This window comes from Passer domesticus, chromosome 4 (assembly GCF_036417665.1).
Source record: "Passer domesticus isolate bPasDom1 chromosome 4, bPasDom1.hap1, whole genome shotgun sequence".
Taxonomy (NCBI): domain Eukaryota; kingdom Metazoa; phylum Chordata; class Aves; order Passeriformes; family Passeridae; genus Passer; species Passer domesticus.
Genome location: NC_087477.1, coordinates 25,502,952 through 25,522,328, shown reverse-complemented (window position 1 = coordinate 25,522,328; position 19,377 = coordinate 25,502,952). Strand labels below are relative to the sequence as shown.

At 37.5% G+C, this 19,377-nt stretch overlaps 1 protein-coding gene across 5 annotated transcripts in view; it reads right to left on the bottom strand.

Annotated features, from left to right (window-relative positions):
- The window catches only part of LRBA (LPS responsive beige-like anchor protein), a 373,617-nt gene that overhangs the window by 284,849 nt on the left and 69,391 nt on the right, over window positions 1–19,377 (bottom strand). For all 5 annotated transcript variants that reach the window (XM_064416678.1, XM_064416675.1, XM_064416676.1 and 2 more), the window contains exons 23-30: window positions 16,321–17,346; window positions 15,339–15,514; window positions 13,979–14,132; window positions 13,389–13,569; window positions 12,022–12,149; window positions 11,568–11,675; window positions 8,933–9,104; window positions 8,356–8,794 (exon numbers count right to left, since the gene is read on the bottom strand). In XM_064416678.1, coding sequence (XP_064272748.1) covers window positions 8,356–8,794; window positions 8,933–9,104; window positions 11,568–11,675; window positions 12,022–12,149; window positions 13,389–13,569; window positions 13,979–14,132; window positions 15,339–15,514; window positions 16,321–17,346 — 2,384 coding nt within the window. The remainder of the gene's footprint in view (window positions 1–8,355; window positions 8,795–8,932; window positions 9,105–11,567; window positions 11,676–12,021; window positions 12,150–13,388; window positions 13,570–13,978; window positions 14,133–15,338; window positions 15,515–16,320; window positions 17,347–19,377) is intronic.

Sequence of the window (19,377 nt, the reverse complement as noted above, 5' to 3'; positions counted from 1 at the left end):
GAATGGGGAAAGGAGGACTGTATTTGACTCCCTTCTTCAGCCACAGGATGTCAAAGGATGTCACAGAAGCCAGCCCACGTTAGTGATTAAATCAGCCCTCCTCAATGGCCAGAGTAGGTAGGCACCATACTTGGAGGCAGTACATGCCATATCATTATAAGGGTGACTGCTAATGTTAACTAGTCACTAAAAAAATAGAAGCCACAACACCTGAGCCCCAAGTCAAGATATTGTGCCTAAACCATGAATTTTGCTCATATGTTCATGTCTGTTTCCCTGAAACATGAACAATGGGCTAAGAAATAGGTCATATATTCAGAGTGCTTTTAAAATTATTGTCACATTACCAACTAATTTTGCACCATGCAGGTATAAGAAGGGGGTCTCTCACTCAAGATTCTGTGACATTCACTACCTGGAAATTGCTCCTAATATTCTATAACACACATTAAAACACCTGGAAGGGGTTTGGAAATGAATACACGTTTACAGAGTACAAATGCACCTACATACAATAAACTTTGGGACATTTTTCCAATCTTCACAATTCAGCACTGAAGCCCAGGTATACTCCTTTAGACATTTTAAGTCCTTTTACTGTACAGGTATCCAATGCAACAAATACTAACCAATAATATTAAACTTAAAAATTTATAACTTCTCATTGTAAATATGTGTTTATTCAGGTGGACTCCACAAGACCTTGGTACATTATCTGGAAAAATTTCTTTGCACACCAAGTTACAGAAATAATCATCCAGACTAATGGATGTTTATTAACTAATTAATAAACTAATACAGACACAATTATACTAATTGTGTTAACTAATACAGACACAATTATATTGGATATAATATACTGGATTTGGGAGAATGTTTACTGACAAATTTCGGTGCAAATATAGATGGAAGTTGTGCACACATAGGTTGTGTCTGTTCAAAAACATATAATTCATGTAAATAATTTTAAACCGGATAACATCAAATTACCTTGAGGGTAAAAGCAAGTCCCTTAGAGAAGCCTTCTGTTTCCAGGGCTAATAGTCAATCAGAATTCTCTCAAAAACATCAAAGCAGAATGGGTGTGTCCTCTGAATGCCTATGAATGTTCTGGTTTTACTCTCTGACTCTACTAAGAGCCCCAGGAACTACAAAACAGGTTGTATTTAAGTCATAAAGAACACACCAGAACCACACCCTAAAAAATAAAACACATACATGGCAGAATTTTGACCAAATTGAATATTAGAAAAGATCTATTACAGATGAAAATCAAGAAATGAACATGCTGGAAGCATTGAGAAGTTTTAGAAGAGCTTCAGCACTGCTAAAAGCAGCTCCTCACAGGGCAAGTGACAGCTCTGGAACTGCACAGGAGCAAGGATGCCTGGCCTGGAGCAAGGATGGCCATGTGCAGACAGAGCTGTTACCTTAACAATGCTCATCTGCAGCCAGCAATGAGGGCAGAAAGAGAAATCCCAGCTCCAACAGCCTGCTGGCACAACCCTCCAGATTATCATTCCTTCCTGTAAACTCCTACTGACTTTCAGTGTGCTGAAGTGGAGCTGCACTGAGGGAGTTTCAGCAAGTTGTCAGAGCCTCTAAGCTACCCAAGGAGAGGGCATTCAAGCAAAGGAATTAAGACTTTTTTGAGTTTTTCCCCCTGGACTGCAACAGGCAGAACAGTCCCTTCTGCCTTTTCACATCTTTTGTCTATCTCCTCACCTTCCAAACTGAACAAGTTTGGGAATACATGCACAGCTGCTACTCTAACTTTCAGGAACTTACTTTACATGAAGTATATTTAAAAAGAACTGAATTCTAACATTCACTTCTAGTATAATTTTCAGCATCTAGCAATGGCATTCACTATAAGAAAGATACTCAGATTGCCAGCACCAGAAATCTGGCACTTATTCCCTTCACAGCTGTAAAGCAGAGCTGCTGCTTTTATTTTTTTTAATTATCCAATATCATTCCTTTTGCTTTGATTCAAGGGATAAAAATGAATAACTACAGGAGTCAGACTTTGAAATATAAGAGAACGTGCTACCTTATAAACATGACACAGGGAAGTGCCTGAGTATTCCAGTGTCATCACATGCTTTGAACAAGAGGCACTGACTCTCACAAACTTTTCTGAGAGATACACATTGTTTACTATACCCCACTGAAACAGAAACTCTAGCTTTTAGCTAAAGAATAAGACTTCTACAAATTGACTTCATAAATTCAACAGCAAAAAGATCCTGTTGGACCTTGTATCCTTAAAAGAAAAGAGAGGCTTTGAACATCTCACCATAGAGCTCACACTACTTCTGAACAGAATTTATTTTAGATAGTGACCTGTAACAGTCAACTGAAATTATTGCTATTTTTGAGCCAAATTAAAATAAACAGTATGTCTGGTGAGGAAAGAAGGTCCCTTTCAAAAGCTGTGTCAATTTGATGCACACAGCCAAAACAAATGCAAGAAATTGTTTCAAAGCATGATGCAAGAAAACCCCAAATTGTGAATTTTCCTGGTCTCCTGGTCAATTGCCATGGCCTTCTGATGCAAAAATCCTTGAAAGAGGTTAAGAACCACAAACCAAAACATCCAAGTATCCTGACATACTGACTTTCTGGCTGTGCACTGCTGCAGTGCTGGTAATGTAACATTTATTGCCATGGTTCCCTTTCAACAGGGCAACCAACCAATGTTACAGCTGCAGGATTTTTTTTAGGAGTTTCCACTTCCAGGCCTTCTTCAAAGGTATGAAAGGACAGCTCAGCAATCACACACAGATATTCATATTTACCACATACTGGAAAAGCAAACTAATATTTTTGAAGCATAAACATCGGTCATGTTTCTTTATTTACATTCTGAAATTCCTACATTTTTTCCTTCCTTGGTATTTTCTTTGAATATTTAGGCTAATGTGTTCCAAAGAAATATTTTTCCATTAGCTACCAGTGTTTCTTTGTGTTCTTCTTTTGAAAGATTATTTAAATGCTAATATGAGAAAAATGAATGCAACTGGCATAAAGAATGCGAGACAGTGGAAAATTGAGTTTAAATATTGTAGCAAATAAACTAGATAGAAAACATGAAGTGTTCAGCATATTATTAAATCAAGTAAATTTGTCAGAACTGTCTTAAAAATTAATGTGCTTTCAACTTCCCTTAAATAATAGGGCACTTGCTTTTAAAGAGTACACAGATAAGACAGTCCTTTTCCGTAGCTAAACTGATAAGTGTTTGCTGAAAAAATTAAGTATTGCTAAACATATGAAAAAAATATTCATCAACAAGCTGCTTTATATTCTATTTCCTCAGATCTACAAAAATAATATATTTTACAAAACATCTGTAATCATGATTAATTTCATTAGAATACGCACATTAAGCAACCTCACACAGGAGCAAAGAGGCATCATGTGGAAAAAAGCATCAATACATTTTACTCCTTAACATTCACATCAATTAAATTATATTTCTGGGTTACACTTCTATATTAAAACATCCATTATATTAAGTTTCAGCTACAGGATAAATAAAAGTTTAAAACTGCACAAAAAAATATGCTTAGGGTCTCTTGCAAGGAGACCTCAGGCACCACAGTAAGAGCAACACTTGAGCTGCCTCATTTACATTACTATATTAGATTTTTGCCTGTTTTTATTTGAAATAAAATATTTAAGGCTTAAAATAAGAATTTACAGCAGGGGAACTGATAAACATAGGCCAGGCATAGTGAGAACCAGCCACCATAAATACATCTTAGCCAGAAGGTCAGTGTGTTATTAGTCCCAATTATGCTGAAGTGTAAGAAGTCTTCGTGTTGCAGACAATTATTCACTGCTGAATGAGCACAGACCACTGGGCTGAGCACTGACTTCCATCACAGACAAAGGCTTACGCAATAATGATCTATTCTGCCAAATTCCATAAGGATTTACTTATTGAACCCTTCCCTGGTTTCAGTTCACTGATTCTTCTGTTTCAGTATAAAGACAAAAAATACCTACAGCTCCTAAAATTTTAGCATTTCCCCAAGTATTTACTTTTCATTAAGTTGGCAAGTCCCTATTTCATTTTAAATATATTTTATACAAGTATACAAATTTTCCTTGGGTGCAAGTCAAGTATTCCTAATACAACATGAGGCAGCCCAAACTGATGACCTCACTGTAATTTAAAAATACTTACATGAGCTCTGATTCCTCTTGACATACAAGAATTTATACAGATTTAATTCTTAGCTTTTTTTTTTTTTTTTAGTACTGAAAAGCAACACAGGTGACACTTTGTCTGTACCCCTACAGGACAATGGTTTTAATCAAACCCAAAAGAAAATAGCCTTGTTCCAGGCTACCAAAGTGATGGCCACTGCAAGACTCCTGTGCAAAGAGGAAAAGATCAATAAAGAGGATCAGAGACTTATTTTTACCTCTATTTTGTGAGCCAGGAAGGCAGCCTGCCATGTCAGTGTCCTTCTATGGGCTCTGCTGTCTGTGGATAATACCCATTGTCTTATGTCTCCCTTGAAATATTCAAGGAGAAAGGGAGAACAAGAGACTCTCAAAACCATGAGAGATCAGAGAATGTGGGGAGGGGAAGAGAAGATATGATGGAAAGAATACAATCAATTTTGTAAGAGAACTTTAAAATCAGCTTGGCAGGGAGAAGACTTCAAATGGTTTGCCTTTTTGGTCCCTGCAGAATGCAAATTGTTGGTGTGCTGAAAGAGCTGAGCTTTCCATCACAGCACATGTGCCTTTATCTAAAGATTCCCCACTCTCATATTCTGTCTCTACCAACACTTGGCAGATCTAATCTTGTCTAAAAATAGTTCCTTCTTTTTGCATTTAAGGCCCAAATCAATGAAGTCTAAGACGTATCCATTCCATATAAAAAGGGACTTGGATGAAATTTAACTGAAATTACCACAAACAACTACTACAAAGGCATGTGCACACCACTGACTGACAAACGAGCAAACACATGCTAAGCCAAACTAAGCAGCTTACAGACGATGTTCCAAAAAGTTAAACAAGGTTATTAACATATCTGTTCTGCAAGTTGCAGAACAGCTGCAGATTTAAGCTCTATGGTACAAGATCATGATTTAAGAACCCATATTCCTCTGAACCCTCAGCATCAGCCTCTCATAATGACATGGTTATTGAATGTTTCCACAAAGAGCAGCAGAAGCCAGGAGAGACCGAGGTTTTATTTTAAAGCATACGCTAAAAATGGCAAGTGATAGGTTATGGGTTTCATTAGACTAACTGAAGAGAAATGTCATCTCTCTTTTTATCCCAAGCTTTGGTTATTTTTACTTCCATTTTATTTCAAATTGCTTGCATTAGCCCCCTCCTTTTTTCCTACACTATTACTACTAAATAAGAAAACTGCTGGCTTAGGACGCACTGAAATCGGAACATTAATTCATGTCCCTGTGGATCTTGGGAAAAAGCCAATGCAAGTCTTGAACTTTATCATGATAAACCCCTGGCACCCACTAATCACAAGATTGTATCTTCCCATAAGATAAGGGGCAGATTTTTGGCATGGGAATGAACACATACACCTAGCTGTTTCCAAAGGCTTGCAACCTGGCAGCCTTTCAGTAAGGTTTCACTCACATAGCTGTTACTGTATACTCTCCAGCTATGGCTGGGAAGTTGATAATCCTTAAGATATGAGGAGAGTTTTGATTTCTGACACAGCATTCCTGAGATAAATGCAGGATCAGAGAGATGCTTTGAAATTCCCAGAGATACCCCACTGGTAAACCGCTACATGGGAACAACTTTTAACAAAGTACCTTAAAAAAAAAAACAAAAAAAACCCACTCCCTCTCCCCCCTCCCCAAAAAAACTCACAGAATTTTTGTTTGCCATCAAACAATATATTAAATGTAAACCAGACACGGAAGAGAGCATCCCAAAGTCTGTTTTCCCAAAAAATAAATTTTACAATGTAACTTTGTATTTTTACCTATTAAGAGATGAGATCTATTATTTCTAATTCCATCCCAGTTTCTTATAAAAAGTGTGAGGTTTTTTTATCCCTGGCACAATTCCTTCCTACTGTGGTACCTAGGTGTCATTTCAGAGCATAAACTTGTATTTTAAGCAGTCTCACTACATAAAGCCACCTTCAAGTGGCCATTAAAACTTGCCTGTCCATTTAACTTTTAATATTTCATACACAGTTATTTTCTCTTTTTAACTTTAGCTAGTCAGTAACATGCTGACCAAATATTTTATACTACTTCATTATCTTTTCCTCATTATTGAGTCCCACCTACTAAACAAAAAATCTTTGGAAAGTAATGCCCACAAGTTATCACTGTGGAGCAGCCCAGCCAGCCACATAAATCCTACAAAAATCTGCTGTTGTATTCAGAAGCACAGTGCTGTCTACTGCTTCAACACATGCACTCTCTTCATTCCCCTGTATATATTCCTTCATCAGACCACCTTGTTTTGAGCAGCAAGGCAGTAATTTGGCATCAAGGTTAAGTGAAAGAATGTTAAGAGTTGTTACAAATGGCTGGCACTTTGGAGGTGCAAACAGAAGTGTCCATTGGGCAGTGGAGAAGTAAAAGGGCAGAACAGCAAGTAATTCAACTTTTTAGTAACTCGCTTTATAAAACACACCACAACTAAAGGGAGTTTTTTTGGTTATTTTTTGAGTGACTTTGTAACTATACAGGAAGAACACAGAAATGCAAGTGACAGAAGGGTTGCCATCAATGCCCAGTATTTCATTAGTGTACATATTATCAAATTAAATTGTACAGCTTCCTCTGATAAGGTTTTGTAGGTGTAATCTACCTACATCAGCCATCAGGGCTCCAAGTGTCCAATTACTTCCCGTCTAGTTAACCTCCTGTACAGCAATTCAAATCAGCACAAGCACCACAAACCTTTGGTGTCCACAATAGCTAAAAAATAATTCATAAATGCAATAGTCACTTCTGTACCAAATCCCCAGACAAATGTTATTTGCATGACAAAAACCATGCAGCAATTAATACTAGGAATTTCACAACAAAAAAGCACTATCACAGACTAAAACATTTTGTTATTTGACATCAACTGCCCACTTGTAGCAAAGAGCAACGAGAGGCCTCGAAGGGGAAGTGCCAAAAGAACTTGGGCAGCAGCGGGGAGAGAGGTGTGGCAAGTTCTAACTCAGCATCCTCCTTCCACCAATTTCCCCCTCTGCCTCCATCCTCCTCCTGCTCCCAGAAAAAGTCCTCCTGTTCAGCATCACAAGGAGAACACAGTATTTACTTTGAGACAAGAGCCCAAACGCTGGCACACCCCATCTGTGTCTCATCTGGCCAGACAGCACTGTCTCTTCCCCAGCAGAGATAGGGCAGTCAGTGTGAGTGGAGCAGACAGGCAGTGACAGCTGCACCCACACCCTGGCACACGGCACTCCTCTGGTGGGCAGCTGCTACTGTGAACAGGGCTGCCACAGACTGCAAAGACATCAGAGCCAGAGGAAACTTAGGAATCAGCAGAGGATCAGATACTGGTATGGTAACAAGGGATACTCTTGCACCAGACTGACTGCAGGATTTCTGGAAATAACCCAGGCTTTCCTAGAGACAGGAATGCAAGTGTTACAGGAGTCTTTCTTTTCTTTTTTTGTTCCCTTTGCAGTTGTTGGGAATCCTGAATAGGTAAAAGGCACTAAGACTAGTAAAAGATAGTTTGGTTTACTGTGCTTGGGAAAAGATAAAGAGCTAATGAGACAGACATGAGAGACACCAAAATGATTATCAGGAAAGAGTGACTTCATTCTAAAAGGAAAAAAAGCAAGAATTCTCCTTTTTGAATCCACTACAGCATTTGTGTAATAAGAAATGCAGAAATGTATTACAATGAAATAAAAAGCTGTTACAACAAAGCAAATCTAGCAGCTTAGGGATAATATCTACCCAACCAATAATGAAAAGAGTTAAAGTAGGCCTTTGGCACCAGAAGGCAGAACACATATCTGTTTTCCTAAATTAATATGGGAATACTCTCTAGGTAGAAGGACACGGAGATGATTACTCCATTGTTTTTGAACCATTTATAACAATTAGTAAGCCAGTATTTTGCAGGCCCACAATAACAGAGACTAGACACAACACTGTGATGAATACACCTGCTAATCTACGTATCATTATTTTAAGCTATTTAATGTCCATTTTGTTTCTTGAGCTCTTTGAAGCCAACTAAATATGCACAGCTGTCCTCATGCATCAGTGCTACATTTAGTAGTTCTGGTGAAGTGTCAGTTTTCCTGTTCTTTACAAATACCTTTAGCAAAATCAAATTTAAGTATTTCAGATGTTACATTACCTGTCAAAGGAATGGAACTGCACGGGCTGCTCAGCAGCTCTGTCACCAAGAACTCCAAGGAAGGCTGGTGGCAGAAGAGCAGCATCCACTGCAGTCCCATCAGCTGGTGTGCTCACCAGGCTTCTCAAGATGTCCTTCACATTGACATTTTTTGCAGCTGGCACAGAAGCCACAGATTTAATTTCTTCAGTTTCCGTCTCACTTCCGCCCTCCTGAGATTTATTGACTTCCAATGAGAGTGTGCACAGGACTTCACTGACTGCATCTGGGCCTGCACTAACACTCAGAGGTCCTGCTTCAGCAGCACCACTCAAACTGTTTGCTTGTGCTGCAGTTGCTTCCTCCCCAAGACCAGAATCCCTTCTTTGCATAGATGCTGTATTTTCTGAATCTTCAGTAGAGGTTGAAGCACCAAGAGCAGCAGATGGTTTTTCCACAACTGTTCATACCAAAAGAACAGAAAACACATTTTAAGGTCATTATTAATGGAGAAGCATTCACAACATTGGTCCTCAAGAAGATTTCTAAAGCATTTCAAGCCAAGTTATTTCATTTTGCAAAATAATTAACAGTTCACCTGCAGCAGAAGTCTCATTATTTTCATTTTCTGATTCCTTGAGTGACTGGCTTTGGTTTGGTGGTCTTCTTTCATTCTGGGGTTCCAGTATATCTCTGTATTTTGAAACCATGAGCACAGAAATAAAATACACAACAGCCAAAGCCAAAAACTGAGCCTGTTTACTATCCTCCTGTAAAAAACAGACACACACAGATTTTTCCATTACAATTTCAGCAGCATGTTTATTTTTTCATGAAGTATGCCCAACACTATAAACATACCAAGAGGAAGCTGATATGTCAGCAATGGAAGAACAATATTCTCTAGTCACAGTTTGTCTCACCTATAAAGCTAAGGAACGCAGCACTTGTATTCAAGTGGCACTAATCCTTTTGTTTTACATATATTTGCCAACTTCGGCTAAGGTTGTGTGTTTCGATTTCATGTTTCAAATTAGTGTAGGGTCTAGGGTTCCCTTTATTCACGAGTGTTTCTTCTGTTATATTTCCTCAAAAATGCCAAGATATTAACAGCATTTGCAAGGCAAGCATACTCTACGTAACTGGAAGATATTAATGAAGGAAAAGGAGCAAATTCCAGAACAAGCATCAAGGTTTTATTTCATTATCAGATAGTCCAGATTGATGTAATCTACTACATGTAATTTAAACAAGTATTGACCAATATGCATTTGCATTACAGCTGAAACGTTATTAAGAGATTTTAGGAAAACTTTGAAAACAAATCTTTATGTGAACTATGCCAGGTTCAGAGTACTGAGTTGCTCCTAGTGAAACAGAGGGAAAACTGGACATTACAATTTAGTCTAAGCCTGTCCCTTTTGGCTACCAAAGGGAAAAAAGCTTCATACACTTTTGGGTCACAGGAGAATGGAGTATTTGGATCCTCACTTACACTTACTTTTTACTAGTCAGTAAAAAATGAGTGTTTGGAGTTTTTTACCCCTCATTCACATCAGGGCTCAGGTAACATTCAATTTTGTCCTCTGAGCAGTTCAAGAAACTAAGTTACACTAAAAAGCTCATTCTATCATGATTGTACTGCCCACCAGAGCTCCTTATCCCTTGAAGAACTCTTTAGTAAGTTATTCTGGGACATATTTTTGGGAGAGGTATTTATTTACATTTCTAATAAATAAATAAAAGGTATTTATTTACCTTTCTATTAAGAACAGGTAACATAGGTGGATCCTATCTGTTGCACTGAAAAAAAAAACAACTATCTTCCCCTTGGCTTGAACCAAAATCTTAACTTTCATAGAATAATCACAGTGTGAGATTGAGGAAAGCCTCCTACAATAGTAAGGATTATAAAGGATTTTCTTGCAAGATAAACAATAAGACAGTCTCTAACTGTACTTAATAAAGTGGTGATCCAGTGAATTAGAACTAACCCTTCCTTATTTTTTCAGCTGTGTTTGAAGACTGCTTGAAATAAAGCTCATGTAACACTCAAAGTACTGCTACTGGTGGCTAAGTGGATTCCATCCGAGTTCCTGCTACAGGAGTCATACATTCAACTTATGCCACTACTGATTGTAAGTGCTGAATAAAATGTAAGAAACTGCATGCAAATAAAATGATGCTCGTGTAAACAGCTCAGACAAAAACTATTCACAACCAGATCTTTCTAAGTCAATTTTTCCCACACAGCTCAACACCAAAAAACAGACCTATTGCACCTTTTTATACTTATTGGGAGACAGAGAGCCTGATGGATTAGATATGCAAAAAAAGCAGAGGTTGTGGGTGAGTGTTGTTTTGGTAGTTTTTTTTTAAAGCAAAAGGTTCACAAAATGTGCTTGAAGGAATCTTTAAGATTACTTTAACTGGCACCAGTATGGAAGAGTCACTTCCTATTACTCTCTTGCACACTGATACTGATGTAGGGGTTGAAAGAAGCTTGCTTCAATCAATAATTACTGTAAAGATAAAACTCAAAATCCTTCACTTTTCTGGACGGAAAAAAAAAGTCACTGTATAAATCATTACACTTGCTAAACAGCCCAATTATTGTAAACTAAGTTGTGGTGTCCAGGCTTGTGGCCACCAATGACTCACAGCCATTATAGCTGCTGTATTTGCTTACAGAGGTGGTTTTTTTTAAGCAATCAATCTCAATTTCCTCAATATCAGCTATAAAGTTGCTGACACAGGGCAAAGATATTTTTAGTCAATTCAAGACTAAAAAACATATGCATACTTACGGCACAGGCACACAAATTGGTTCCTCTGAGGGGAAGTAAAGGAATTAGAAATTACCTCTGATTTCTAATTAGCTAGAAGAATGGACTTCTTCAAAATGTACAAACATGTTTATGATACATAAGTAGCTTGTCTATGTACATATTTGTACTAAACACAACATAATTAATATACAGCTGGAAGAATTCCACATAATCAATTCTTAGGAACACAAAGAGCCAGATCAGGAGACAGCTGGATTTCACCTCTCCCTCTTTCCAATCACAAACACTACAATAGCTTGCTGAGTATTGCGAGTTCCTAATTACCGTGAGCAGTATTCCCTTTTGGTACATCAAATTTAGCCAAACTCTGTGACACAGAGAGTTGTTTAGCCAACAGATACAAGCAGAAATGCAGCTACAAAGAAAAGGCTATGATTTACTTACTATATCTCTGAACACTACTGCTCGGAGGCGATTAATATCCATATCCTGCAGAAGTCTGTCATGGTCCCGTATTGGAGAAATGCCACCAGTCACAATGTCCACTGGACTCTATTAAAAAAAAGACAAAACAATTGTTTAAGATCCTGTGTTTAATGATTCTTGGTAGAATGCTTTTAAGTGTGTATAATCATCCACTGTGAGTCCTATTGTCATAACTAGACGGCAACTAGAGTTACTGTCATAACTGGAGCAGAAAGATCAGATATGGATTTCATCTTCAAAGGAGAAAAAATCTGGTCATTTCTTGTGACAGATTTAATTTCCAGCATTTGTACCACCCCACTTCAGGTCTGTTAAAATATCAGTGGTGCAGGTGCAAATTTAAAAACTTATCCCCTCTGTACAGACTAATCATTATTGACTTCTGTGTTTCTAAATGTGGTCTTAAACTTGCCTTTGCTGCAGACTTTGCTGATCCTATAAAGCCTTGCACTGCTTTTTGGTTCTTCCCAGTGTCTCCAATAGGCTTCATCTGTGCATGCTGCTGACATTCCAAGCAATTTCTTACTGCTACTGCACATACTTGAAGGGAAAAGAAACGTTAAAGAGTTATTCTGAGAAACAATATTGTTCTATATTCCCTTACAGAAATGTATAACACAATTCTGTTTACCACTTAAAACTAAAAAGTTTGATGCACATCAGTAAAATGCTTTGCTTCTGTAAGTTCTAGACAGTTGCAAACCAATGCTCAAAATTCTTTAATAATTTATAACCAATAATGAATGCTGAACTATTAGAACATATATGCTGTGTCTAATGGATACTTCAAGGTGAGTATCCCTCACTGCAATTTGACCATGCACACAACCACAGGGTGGGTAGGCTGAAGACAGCTAAATTTCACAAGTTTGCAAGGGAAATGACAAGTGATACACCAGTGAAACAAATGGCAATGTTTGCTTCACAATACTCTGTTACTCCTGGACTAAAGTTGTAAAGTTACACAACTGGTTTTTTTTAGCTGCACATTTTTGCCCTGTTTCATCTTCTAATATTAATTTTCAAAGGAAAAATGAACTACCCCACCTCTATACCTGTTTGCATCCCATAAATCTTGTTCTACCTGCACAAAGTTTTAATTGCCTAGAAAGGGAGAGGAAGGCTAGTTACTCTTGAGGCTCTGAGCTGCTCTGGCACTCATGCAAATCAAACTTTTCATTACAAAGTCTTACAGCATGCAACTAAGCATGAATTCTCTCCTCCTGTATTAATTACTTGGACCCTGCTATGATCTCATATGCTGTAATTTTCAGAGTATTTGTTACTTGCTTAGGTAACTGCTCATTTTCCTTCAGCCAATTTGAAGCAAGCATACTGTAATAATCGGATACAATTATTGCCCAATTTGAACTCTTCAGAAATTTACACTTCTCGTTTTCACCATACCTTCATATACTGACCTTCAAGTGTTAAACCTCTTATTTAAGTATTGAAAAACTTCATTTTTTATATAGCACCAGATTAATTTTCTTAAAGCTGCTGTATTCTCAGCCTTGATTATTTGGGGAAGTTTGGCAAAAGAATATCCTCATGGATAAAAGGAAAACAGGCTACCAAACTTAATTTATATTATTTAAACTTTTAGAGAGTAATATGTATATATACATTGCAGAATACAGTAAAACTGTAGAAGATCTTAATGTTTGATTACATTTAATCTTGATTTAACAAAACAATGGACAGGAACAGAAATAAAGCTAGCAGCTGCCAACTGCTTAGTAACTGCAAGCTCCTATGCTTGGGCCTTTATTTGCTTACCCAGACGAAGACACTGTCGCAGAACTCCTCCAGATGACATATTTTTCTCAGACTCAATTTCAGTGAAACCAAGAGAGCTTGCAAAAATTAGCACATCCACAAGGTTGATTAATCTCTGGAGAAATGTTAAAGATGCTTCTACTGAAAGTCCTTGAGTTGGCTCAATATTCTCCAATTCATGCTACACAGAGAAAAATTGAAAGCAACATTTACTTTTTCACAAAGACAATATTCCTGCATGCTAAATAAAGAAAAATGTGTGCTGGAAGTCCACTATCAGTCACATTCAAAAGTAATAATTACTCATATTCTAGGAACAATGATTAATATTGGGATTTAATCCCATTCCAGACCACTGTGGGGCAACAAAGGCAGGAAACTTTTTTATGTCTTCAGGCAATGAAAACAAGCACCTAATTTAACTTAGGGAAAAGTGTGGAGGCAGCAAAGGGAGGAAAGAGATGCCTGTGGAAACACCCCCACATGCACTTCCGTTTCCCAAAAGGACAGATATAATAATTGATACACTCCATAAAGAAAGGCATCCTCCCACAAGTGAGGAATTTTTAAATACAAATAGAATTTCTTACAGTAGCAGATGTGGCAGCAGAAAGCAATGGCAAGATACCACCACAGGCCATGATCATGTTGTCCATCACTTGAGAGATGAGGTGGATTGTGTTGTGCACAAACACCACATTGTCACTGCTATTCACAAAGTCCATAACAGTTTTTGTAGAATGGCTGTCCAAAAATTAAAAAAAAAAAAAAAAAAGAAATAAATTCAGAATAGAGCTTTATTTTTGGGGTATTTTAAAATATTTCTGTTTTCACAAAAGTAAAACCAGACACTTAGCAGTGGGGAAGTAAGTAACATATGACTTAAGGGTCAACTGATGCATCTTAATCTAAACCTAAAACTACATTTCTTTTCTGTTCATAAACTGCTCAAGATGACAGGTTGCTAAAATCACCAAAATGATTGCTAATCCTCATTTGTACAAAGATGCATTATAGGCAGGTCTATGACTGCTTGATAGCAAGAGTCACTACATCAGGAAACAGAATAAAGTCTCCTGGAACAGTGAACTAGATTTGAACTTAAATCTATGAAAAACTAAAGCAAATTCTAAGGATTTCTCAGAGAAATTAAAAATCAACAAAGCACAAAAACTTGGACAAAACCTTTCCAAAATAGAGGTTAAAATAGAAATACATTTTAGCTATATCTGATGATGACCAGATAGGTTAACTTAAACATATCCTAAAAATTATAGTCAGACAAAAATTAACTTCAGTTTAAATCGTTCTAATAACTTACCCACAGTATTTCTTCATACTGACATTCCTTTTTATCAGGTTCAAATTGAACCTATATGGTTCAATTTAAATTTGACACTCAGGACTACAAGCTAACAACAGACTCCCCTCTCATTTCAGTTATTAAACCTTAAAATAAAATTGCAGAATTACTGCTGTTTTCAAAGATCTTCATTATTCCGTTCCAGATCCCTCTTAGTAGTTAATCTTCAAATTAACATCTTTGAGTTCACAGAACCCTATCAAAGCAGCAGTGTGCATAAATGCAGAAGCAAGACATACTATTTTGGATATATTATCTTTCTTATCCACATTTAGATAAGCAGACACAGGCCCTTAAATACATTAGGAAAATTAAAATCTTAGTTGAATAAAAACCAACAGCAAGACTGCCACTGACTTATATGCAGCCAGGATTTCAGTCCAAATCTGTGTGCAGGCCCTGAAACAGCACACAGTTATATCTGCAAAGAGTCTTAAAAAAAGATCTGAGAATAATTCGGTGTAGGTCACAAAATAAGTCAGGCTATTGAATAATGAGTAAAACACCAGATGTCCACGAGTCTAGGTCAGTGAGCCCCTTATAACTGAACCCAGTCTGGATCATTGCACATAAAGCACAGGATGTACCTTCTCCACATCTGAATATCTGTTTCTATGGAGAAGAGCAGGTCTGTGAGCAGGCGCTGGTGCATCAGTGACCACTTGAACTCGGGAATACGGAACACGGCTGACCTCGTGTCCCTCCTCTGCCCATCCGATGGAGCAGCCAGCTCCTGTCCTGAGGAAACCTGCTGCCTTGAGGGCTGAATGCGCCATTTGCAGACAAAAAAGAAAACAAAACACAAAACCCACACTCTGGTTATTAGCTCCCATGGCACACACTGTAATGCTTTTAACAGACTCGAGATTTTGGATATCCAACAAGTTCAGATCGTGTACATGGTTCCAAGTAAAGCTAAAACTATTACACAAATGCTATTTAATGGATATACCAAAACTACACACTAGGCTACAGCTGCTCTACTACACCTGCCAGGCTAGGTATTCACAAGCAGCCACCCAGCCTTACCAGGGGGGGAGAATATGTTGTTGTAGACAGTAGTTTTCCTCCTTTAAGGAAGAATGGTGCAGACTGAAGAGCATCCATTAGGAAGTATCTCTGCAGAAGGGAAGTACTCAGAGACATGACTATTTAACCATTAAAAGCTGCATTAGAAACTAAAGACTAGAGGCTGGAGCACTGCAGTGCACAACAGAAGCTCAGTCTTAATTTATACTCGTACAAAAAAGGTAGGATGACATGATGTAGTGACAAAGTTATCAATTTTTATAATTTAAAACAGCTGAGATGAAGTGTCCATCTAGCCAAATACTCAGTTTATATCAGCATTCATACATGGATGTACAAAAATCTTTGAGAATTCTCAGGAGACAAATTGTAAGAATTGTGGCTATTTCAACCCAGGGTTAAAAGTATTTTATAGATAACTGACAAAAATCACACACATTATAATCCCCAGAATGCTTAGGTACGCTTTCTCAAAAAATTGATTAAAAACACCTTCCTTTTATTTCTAAGCTGGATGGATGAAAGACAGGTAGAATTTACCTCAGGCATGGATCTGGTGGGCAGAGGTGCTTCTAGACATGTGTTAGCTTTCAACTCCAGTCTTTCTGTATCTGATGCAACACTGGAAACATCAAGCTTGGCAATTCTTTTGTCAGGGGCTCCAGAGGGCTCTGCCACCTGTGCATGTGTGTTTTCCACAGTTGTTTTGGTTTCACTGGTAACTACACTTCCTTCCTTCAGCTTCTTTTTTCCTGCTGCATCTGGCTGAGTTACTACTTCTGGAACTGCAGAACTCACCGTCTCTGGCAAAGTCAGTTCTTGGCTCTCCTCACCCACACCTTCAGTACCCTCAGATTTTAAAAGCCCAGTTTCAGGTTGCTTCTCTGTTGTTTCTTCCTGCTTTGTCACTTCACTTGCATTAGAGCCACATTCCTTGCTCCTTTCTGCAAGCTCTTCTGAAGGCAAAGGCAAACTACTTTCATCTTTCAAATCAACAAAGTCATCTTCATCTTCTACCTCTACTGCAGATTTTTCCAGTCCTTCTGGACTTGTGGGAGTTCCTCCTTCCCCTGGAGTTTGCAAGGCTAAAGAAGCAGCAGTGACAGCAGCTGTTTCCTCCACAAGCTCATTATCTTTGCTAGAATCTTCAACTGCTTCAGCTATTCCAGTGCTGATTTCTGAGACACTGGGCTTTACTGATTCTGGTTCTGGAGAAAATTCCACACAAGGCACTGCTTTTAAATCCTCTGTAGTTCCCATATCCTCCCCCTCTAATTCCTCCTCATGATTAGATACTAAATGAGTTTGCTGGCCACCATCTGACGAATTTTCTTTCTCTTTTTTTTCAGTTCTGCACTCGGTATCACCATCAGTAATGCAGGAAGGAGCAGCAGCATTTTCTTTTAACTCCAAAGACTGTTGTTTTCCCTTGGTTTCAGCTTCTTTGCTAATGCCAGAGATTGTTCTAATTGGAGTTGAAGAACATACTCCACTCCCTTCACCTCCTTTCTCTTGGTACTCCTTGTACATTTGGGAAAGACTCTCTTTGTGCATTTCACAAGTTACCTAAAAGAACAGTTCAAAGGAGATGAAAAACTATATATTAATGACTGTTTTCTTGAAAACAAAAATCAATGCTCAAATCACAAATTTATATTGGATCCTGTCCTTTTCATTAAAAAAACTTGCACATCAGATATCACTTCAACTGACAGCAAGTTTTTCTTACATGTACCTGTTTTTCCCTGACTAAAATGAAGAAAGAAAAGTAAAGCCAGTGTAAAAAAACACCCCAACTAGCCTGATCCAAAGGACACCTTAAGCATATGATCCACAGAATTACTAGATTTGAAAACCTCAATTTTTTTGTGAAGAGGTAGGCTGTGACAAGTAGCAGAGCTTTCACATCTTTTTAGCACATTTAGTATGCTCAAAAATCCACAAAGATACATAAACTTTTGAAAATTTTACACTAAAAAGTACAATGTCATAAAGTCAGAGGAGAGAGAAGCGCCTGACAAAGAATCCTGTGGATCCCCAGATGTTACCTAGAATTCCCCAGAGGACATTTCCTTTGGTGAGTGCTATTCACCCCAGGTCAGCCTGAGAAAAGCTACACAAACTCATTAAAGTGAAAAGACTTCTCTACTCCTTAGCTGAAAATACTACTGTTGTTTCTAGGTCTTTAAAAAAAAATCCAGATAGAAAAATTCTTTGTGTACACACCAATAAAACTCATTTGCCCAAATAAATAGCCGTGTTTTAAAAAATAAAATATGACTTGCCTAACTTAAGTTTTTATTACACTGTTATTCAATTTAGTTTATCCATACCTTTTCATTTAGGATTTAGATTTATATTCCACAACACAAGTGTTTATTTATCTGTAAGCTCAGCTCTCAAAATTTTCCCAACATAAGCTCCAACCAAGGGTTGGTTTTTTTTTAAATCAGTTGCTGTGTCAGAAATATTTTCCATAGGCAAAGTAGAGCAGTGCATTCCAATAAATATATAAACATACATTTTCTTATTCTCTTACATACTCAGCTCATTCATTTGGATCTCATAGAAAAATTCCATGTACATGGTATTCAAAGTGATGATTAGTCAGTAGGAATATTTTCCCTTAAGAGGACACAGAGTAGTCAAAAAACAATTTTTCAGATTAAAAATATACTAGAAATTACAGTTAACAAATCAGAGATAAGCAAAGACAGAACAAAGACAAAAATTCTTTTTGGCAGGTTCTGATGTCAATGTTTAGCTTTTTAACATACTATTTTCTCCATTAATCAAGTATATTCAAGCACTGCAGGAGCAATGCATTATTTTAACATGAACTGAAGCATATTATTCATTCAAGTTCATTTAATTAAAACTTTAGTGTCTAGAAACGGAAGTGGGATATCTCACTTTGCTTGTTAAAAAAAAGTCTTCACATATTAGTTTTTATTCAGTTATATACAAAAAAAAGTGTGAATAATTACAAGTGATTGAAAGTTCAGTCAATCATAATGGATCCATAAATTATTTGATTCTAGGTTTTTGCTAAAAAGAGCATGTGGGGGGCATTATTACTTTGGAAATACTTTCTGAATTGTCCCACAATCAGAATGTCGAAGGCAACACAAAATAGATTATGCTAATAAGCTGTCCCTTGCACTTTTCACTTATTTTCCAAACTATGATTAGGCCAAGCTGCTACTTCAGGTCTAATCACTACTTTTCTGAAGAAGGTTTCCTAACAACTTGAACTTATCTCCAGCTAACTTTCCCTTTTCTCTCTCTCCCTGTTGCTTCCTACATTTCCAAATCTACTAAAAAGCTTTGTTCCAGCAAGCACTAAAAAGACATTTAAACAAATGAAAATGACATTGTTTGATTTCAGCAAAACTTACATGTACTTCCCAGAAAGCACACTGCCCCACAATATTTAACAGTACGAACATTTGTAATTTCATGCATCATTCCAGTGTAAATCTCATTAAACTCATATGTAGGAGTAAAAGCTACCAAGTTTATAGCTTCTCACTTTCTGTGAACACAGTCTGTAGGGCTGCCAACTACTTTTGGAGAAATGAGCATTCAGTTGTATCT